This window comes from Camelina sativa, chromosome 14, assembly GCF_000633955.1.
Source record: "Camelina sativa cultivar DH55 chromosome 14, Cs, whole genome shotgun sequence".
Classification (NCBI taxonomy): domain Eukaryota; kingdom Viridiplantae; phylum Streptophyta; class Magnoliopsida; order Brassicales; family Brassicaceae; genus Camelina; species Camelina sativa.
This window is the reverse complement of record NC_025698.1, coordinates 6,425,875-6,433,941: the sequence shown is the minus strand read 5'-3', so window position 1 is coordinate 6,433,941 and position 8,067 is coordinate 6,425,875. Positions and strand designations below refer to the sequence as shown.

The 8,067-nt window shown below is 38.9% G+C and overlaps 1 protein-coding gene across 1 annotated transcript; it reads right to left on the bottom strand.

Annotated features, from left to right (window-relative positions):
- On the bottom strand, positions 377-2,869 carry LOC104743289 (pentatricopeptide repeat-containing protein At3g29230-like; the record flags this gene model as incomplete). Its single annotated transcript, XM_010464388.2, has 1 exon — positions 377-2,869. A coding segment is annotated over one exon (1,833 nt), but the record flags the coding sequence as incomplete, so codon positions are not given.

The following is an 8,067-nucleotide window of genomic DNA, read 5'->3' as shown; positions in this document are numbered from 1 at the left end:
AAAAAAAAAAAAAAAAAAAAAAAAAAAAAAAAAAAAAAAAAAAAAAAAAAAAAAAAAAAGGAGAAACAAACTATACTTTCGAATTAATGTTCACAAAAGAGTTTCGTTTTTACCGAATTAAACTTATCAGTCATGTGAGTTTGTAGCTTCTTTTTTTTCATGCGTTCTCTTAACGTTTCTTGCAATTTCAACCAAAAAGGTTATTTACTAAAACCATTGTTTTTGGCTTTTTCGTTCAACACAAAGTCTCATTGGCAACTGCTATTAACCCGGCACATGTCATGTTTTAAGTACATTTGCACTCGAACTTCTAAATTATTAAAATGAAAGAAAATGAATTAATTTTGATTCAATCTCAGCTAAAAGTTGTTATCAACATGCAGAGAGATCCTTTAAGGCTCCTTCTCAACATAGTTCTCTCCAAAATAGATTTCTACAAAAGTGATAATACTTGTGAACGATTCCATGCAAAAGTAATTATCAATAGTCAGATAATTCTCGTGAATCATAATACCATTCATGATCTTTTTGACCTCCTAAGCTCAGATTACAAAAGGAATAAAAGTACAAAACCTCGTCTTACTCTCTTCTTCTTTTGCTCTCGTCTTACTAATTTGCTCTCTTCTTCTTTGCGGTAACTCAAGTACTCAAGCAAGCTTCTTCAGCTGAGCACATGGCTCTTTTATGATAAAAGTTTTATCATCTCCTCGTACCTTATGCAAAGAACACATCCTCAAGGCATTGCTCCTAAAAGGTCCCAAGTAGAAAAATCCGCTGCAAAACGACTCATACACATCCTCGAGAGTGCTTTTCTCCACTTCAATGTTGTAATAATAATTGGACTCAAAATAGCAAAGAGACACCAACACTGTCGTTCAAGTTCCTGTATAGGTACACAACCTTGCAAGGAGAATTCTTGAGACTCTCTTGCACTTTGCAGTATATGCAATGGCATGTGAGAGTATAGAATACCCCCGGAGATTATTATGAAAACTTGTTTAAAAACTCCAATCTTGACAAACGCGCTTCTATAAGATTACATACAATGCTCTTGAAGATCTTCTTCTTCATCAAGAAGAATACCGAAGCTCTTCAGCTCTCCCAAGATCATCTGTAGGTCCTTTGTTCGAGGATGCTTTTCTCCCGAAGAATAAAACTTCACTAAACCATCATCAGTCTCAATCCAGCTAACACCTGCTTCTTTCTTAAAACCGGTGTCTCTCATAGCAACTTTTAGCCTTGCAGCATCGTCAAATCTTCCAAGATCTCCATATATGTTTGAGAGCATCACAAAATTAGCCGGGTTTCTTGGTTCAAGCTTGATCAACTCTACAAGAGCAAGTTCGCCAATGTCCACCTTCTTATAAACCTTTGAAGCTCCAAGTAGAGTAGCCCATATAACAGCATCTGCTTTTACCGGCATTTTTTTTATAAACTCAACAGCTTGTGTTAAATAACCAGCACGAGATAGTAAATCCACTACACAACCGCAATGCTCAATCTGTGGCGTGATTGAGAAATCAGTAAACATGGAAAAAAAATAAGCCAAGCCATCTTCAACCAAACCCATGTGTTTACAGGCACATAGAACACCGACGAATGTTACCTTGTCAGGTCTAACTCCGCAGTTTTTCATCTCATGGAATAAATCCAAGGCCTCAGTTCCATGTCCATGTGCAGCTAAACCGTTGATCATGGTATTCCAACTTATCAAATCTCTTCTCTTTATGCCTTTAAATACTTCCATAGCTATCTCTATAGCTCCGCATTTTGCATACATATCAATCAAAGCATTCTTCACATTAACATCTACCTTGTCATACCCAAGACTCTCTCCATACCAATGTACCCATTTCCCGAAATCAAGAGCTCCTAACTTTGCACAAGCTGACAAGACTAACGTCAATGTCGCATCGTTAGGGACAACTCTCTCTTCATCTACCATTCTCTTAAAAGAATCCAACACTTCAGAAACCTGCCCATTTTGAGCCAAACCCTTGATCAAACCATTCCAAGAAAACACATTTCTCTCAGGCATTTCACCAAAAACCCTTTCACACGCTTCCATATCTCCAATATTTGCATAACCTTCTAAAACCGTGTTCCATGACATGACATCCCTACAAGGCATTCGATCAAAAAGACTCCTAGCGTCCATGATATTCCCCATTTCAATATAACCAGATACCATAGTGTTCCACAACACAATGTCTCTCTCAGGAGACAAATCAAAAAAGCGTCGAGCAGAGACTAAGTCCTTATTCAAAAGATACCCATTGATCATCGAAGTCCAAGTAACAACATTTTTCTCAACCATCTCACAGAACACCTTATTCGCCAATGCTACCACTCCTGCACACGAGTACATCTCAATCAACTTAGTTCCTAAATAAGCGTTTGACCTAAACCCTGTTTTAATCGAAAAGCACTGTAACTCCTCTCCCTGTCTAAGATCCTTAACCATCACGCAAGCTTTCAAAACTACAGGGAGAGTAAAGCAATTGGGCATCACATCGAAGCTTCTCATTCTCTTGTACAACAACAAAACTTCGTTGCACAAATCTCTCTGCGCGTACCCATTAAACAAAGCGTTCCAAACAGAAACATTTGGTTGAGAGATTCCGTCGAACACTTGGCGTGCGTAATCAATCCTCGTGATTCGGCAACTAGCGGCGACGATTCTGGGACCGACGTAATCGTTATGCTGTAAACCATGAGTTACAGTTTGTAACTGAACCTGAAGAAGCTGTTTCTGGGTTTTACATGACTCCAAGAAAGAGATGAGCTTCTCTTCCAAAAGCCTCTTTGGTGATTTAGAAGCTGACACAACAGCAACCCTCGCAATTTTTTTTGATATTTTAGGACCCAAACGTTACAGATCTATCACTAGAAAAAATAATAAAGTACGAGTCTTTTCTTGAGAACTGTTTAGGACCCAAACGTTACAGATCTATCAATGGAACTGTTTCGATTTAGCACCTTGATGAGTTCATCATCAGATTTCCCAAAGTAGTGGACTTTGGAGACAGAAGTCAAAACCTTCTCAAAGACTTAGAAGGTTTAGACAAATACAAAACCATACAGTTTTATTTTGGGAAAAATGTTGTTTAAACCATGAACTTTCAAATTGTGGTCATTTAAACCATGAACTTTGTTGTATGCCATTTAAAACATTAATTTTCGTTGATTAGTTTTTTTAAACATTAAGTTTTGTTGACCAAGCCAAAAAAGACATGACGTTAAATCCGATAATCGAGTAACTAACAAACGTTATTTTGTCGTTAATACTCTCCGTTAGTGACAAAACGACGTCGTTTTGATGAAAATTTTAGTTCGAGAAAAATATCATTTAAACCATGATCTTTTAAATTGAGGCCATTTAAACAATGAACTTTCAAATATAGGTCATTTAAACCATGGACTTTGTTGTAGGCCATTTAAAACATCAACTTTCATTAACTGAGATTTTTTAGACATCAAGTCAAACTATTAAGTTTGCTAACATGTCTTACTTCAGTCGATCACAATGGTCAATACAAGGATCAAGATCACAAGCACAAAAAACATCGTAAAGGTCACAAGCAAAAGCACAACAAAGATGCGGTAAAATAACGCATCAAAAACCTAGAATCTTAAATAAAGTGATTAATTCTACAAAACTAAAATAAGATGATCAATCTTTCAAACTCCAGTGTGACATCCTAATACCTAGAAAAAAACTCAATACACAAACAAAAAGACACAAATGACATGACAAAACGACCAAAACTGAGTATTAAACGAAAGACAAAATACGCTAAAAGCACCATATATCACTTGTTTAGTTAGCATAATTAATGTCATATCAAGTTTAGCTTAGTCAACGAAATCTAATGTATAAAAAGACTCATTCATTGAAAGTTAATGTTTAAAAAGACCTAAAACAAAGTTCATGGTTTAAATGACCTAAATTTGAAAGTTTATGGTTTAAATGGTCTCAATTTAAAAGTTCATGGTTTAAATGGCATTTTTCTCGAACTAAAATTTTCATCAAAATGACGTCGTTTTGTCACTAACGGAGAGTGTTAATGGAAGAATAACGTCTTTTTTGGCTTAGTTAACAAAACTTAATGTTTAAAAGAGCTAGTTAACGAAAGTTGATGTTTTAAATGGCCTACAACAAAGTTCATGATTTAAATGGCGACAATATGAAAGTTCATGGTTTAAATGACATTTTTTCCGTTTTATTTTGGTCAGAGAGATTATAACTAATAAATTTTTATTTTTGTTTTTATTTGATAAAGCAAGAATAGCTAATAAATACTACGCAGCCAAAAAAATTTTAGGGAAAGTAATAATGATTTTTTTTTTAAAACAAATTTTTATTAATGGGCCAACCCAATGGGCTTAGGCCTGAGATTACAATTTTACAACAGTTACAAAAACGAAAATTTTCCCGGTGAACAGAAACAGAGAAACAAAGTTGGTTCCGGGCGGTTAAAACGGAGGCAGAGGATCAGACCTACTAGCTCTGACGAAAACAAGCCCCACAGCTTTGTGACTTCGACGCCGGATCCGGTTCTTTGACCGGAGTTTTCGAATCCTGTCTCACAACCCTCACCAGCGACGATTCAAACCCACCACATGGCTTTCGGAATAGGTCAACCCTCCGACTCTCCGCCACCCAATGAACATCGACTCTGCGACCTAGCAAATCGACATACTCGGACCCAAGCCTTTGGACTCCGAATTTATGCAACCAAAAATCTTTCCCGAGGCAAAAACGTACTTCAGATCCGGTCTGATGGAAACAAAACATGGAGGCAAGAGAGAGGAGGTGGCTCAAACCATCCTCTCAATACCTGGATCCCATGCAAGCCATCTAAGATCCTAAAAGGATCTACTGTTAACCACCAAAACACTCACCGGAAAACCCACCTATCCGCATGCGCCTTCCGCCGCTGCCGCAGCCACTGAACCTGACGACTGAACCGTGAAAGACTTCTCTACATCTCCTACGGCGTCTTCAAACCAGGAAGAACCAGATCCGAAGTCTTTCGACCGCCCGGATATGGCCAAAGCAGCAACGCATGCCGGAAAAACCACACCACTCCGGTGGCGGAGAAGAAAGCTTGCCTCCCTCCTGTTGCATCTTGTACCCCAGTCCTTCCTTGACGCGCAGCCCAACCTTACCTGACAATCGACAACAAACCAACCGCAAAGCACCGCCTCTGATGGAGTGAGAGAAGACAGATCTGATGTCGGAGCATCGAACCACCACCGAAGAACTCTAAGAAACAACCTCCAGCCCCTCACTTCTCCACCAAGCCAGCGAACCCACCAAAGAGACACATCGACACACGAGGTCGCGAAAACCCTGAACGTAACCGCTAGATCGAACCGCTAAAAAACGATGCCGTCCTCAAGCTTCGTCATTGAGTCTTCACCAGCGACCACCACCATACGAGACTTGATGAAACCATGGACGGTTCAACCAAACCAGAAGGACCTGAGGAGCAACTTGAACCTGAGGAAGCATCGGAGGACTAGCTTGAACCAGAAGAAGCACCGGAAGAACAGCTTGTACCAGCGGAAGCAGCAGAAGAAGCACTAATCGTCCCGGCGGATCCTATAACAAGGTCACGGTCCAAGAGGTTCAACCAAGACATTAGTGGACTACTCAAGGAGCTGGACAAGAAGCTAGAAGACGTGGCTCAAACCACTTTCACCATGCTCACAGCTCAAGGTGCTCGGTAAAGGGTAAAGTGTTGCTTTGGTGCTCTTTTTCCCTTGGTCAAGTTTTGTCCCATTGGGTTTTCTTGACAAGGTTTTTAATGAGGCCTAAGTAACATTTTTAACCCCCTTTGCCAGCCCAAGTCGTGGTCCAAAGCCCATTACAAAGCTTTGGCCCATTTTCTATCTCTTTCTCATTCAAACTTTGCATTTATTGTTTTGTCATTTCCTAGACATCTTGCATGAGCTTGAACTTGAACTTGCAAGGTTGTCTAGGGTTTTCTCTTCTCTATCTCGTCCCCCTCCTTCTCCTATTTAAAGACCATGTATCTCTTCTTTGTAAACCATCAAACATTTTAATCAAAAACTTCTTTCTACTTGTTTGATCTGAGGAGTGTGTAATATCTTCTCAACTTGTCTTCTTCTTAGTGTGTCATATCTAAGTTGGATTCGAGCTTGAAGTCTAAGAGATTTCCATCTCTCTTGGAAGTTCATTTCAATCCCCTTTTCATCCGCTGCATCATTTCACCATTCCATCTCCTTCAATCCGCTGCATAAACCACCCCTTCACCTTCCATTTGATCAATCTATTGTATCTTCGATCCATTGATCATCATCAATCCATCCAATCATCTTCAAGACCTTGCAAGTGTGTTCTTGGGAGCAGATTCCTTGCCAGGAGTCTATCATGTGGTATCAGAGCAACCACTCTGCAACCAGGTTTTGAATTCCAATCGTCACTTTTTGTATTTTTCAGATCTGTCGCTTCGTCTTACAAGAGTTTTATAAAATGTTTTACTCGTTCAAAAATTACAAACTCAACTGTTTTGGAACCAGGAACGAGTCTAGTATTTTTGAAAATTAATTTGAGAATTTTTGGACTCGTTTTCATAATTTTCCCAGATCTGTTTTCATTTATGCGTTTTTGAAACTATTTACTGGTGGATCTTTGTTTTCTTTGCAGATACGATGGTGACGTCGGAAGAGAAAGAGTCATCTACATCCAGTCTTGAAAGGAGGATTCTTCAGACTGTCACGACCATGCTTGATGCAAGATTTGGCGCTCTACACTTGAATCAAACCAACCCGGAAGCAAATCAGCGTCAAAGGCAACACCAGGATCTTAAACCCAAGCCACCAGATGACACATCTAGATCAACCTGGAGCAGCTTACAGAAAACCTCTCATACTCCCAAATCTAAATCTGTGATTCATTCTAAAATCTCTTTAGCTCATAAACTCTATAAATTTGCAGGAAAAGGAGATTACCTTGAATGGGAGAAACACATGGAGGATTGGTTCTACTACAAGGATATCCCAGGAAATGAGAAATTAGCTTTTGCACTTACCCAACTCACAGGAGACGCTTACAAATGGTGGTTGCAAGAAGTTGATGACCGTTGGTATTACAAGGAGCCAAATATCACAATGTGGAGAGATCTTAAGAAGCTTCTAAGGAACAAGTATGCTCCACAAGCGCTACACCGTGCTGCCCAAGCCAATGTCACAATCCAAGCAGTTCCTGAAAAGAAATCCGTCAAAGTACCAGACCAAAAGAAAAACCCAACATCTGTGGAGGCTAAGGCGCAATCAGATCTTCTTAAGGCATTAACCGAGTACATTAAATTTGAAAAAATGGATACTAAGTCAACATCTCAACCAAAGAAGGTCCCTGAACAGATTATCGTTCAAGAGCAAAGTCTAGAGTCATCGCTTGAATCATGTAGTGAACCTAAGCAATGTAAGTCTTCTACACTTTCAAAATCCAAGGAAATAACTGTTCAAAGTTTAGAAAATTCCAATTCTTGTATGATGCACTTGTCTTTGCCCAAAAGTGTTGAGAAAGGTACATATTCTAATGGAGGACAATGGGAGCAAGCAGATCAAGAAAAGGAGAATAATGAATTTGAAAGAAAGGATCAGCCCAGAACCAAGGAGAAACAGCTTGGAGAAGAAGCCAAGGAGAGACAGTTCATTTCTGAGGATGATGTTGTTATACCAACTGGACCTATGACTCTATCTCAAGCTAAGTGTGATCTTTCTTTTATCCAATCTGATTTTGTGCTTGAAAAACTAATCCATTTTGAACCGGAGCAACTGAGTAGTATAATTTCATTTTTACAGGTTCAAGAAGAAGAGTCACTAGAAACAAAACAAATGAGTTTTCCATTGATTAGTGATTTGGAGCAGATCAGCATTGTGCCAAACCCAGTTCCTATACCATATCTTTGTGACTACCCAAGAAAGTACTGTAAGGAAATTGATTTGGTTAGGACAAAACTTAATTTTTTTGTTTTGATTTCTGCTCAAGATGAAAAACGTTTTGGTTTACAAAATGTGAAAGAATTTTGTGTT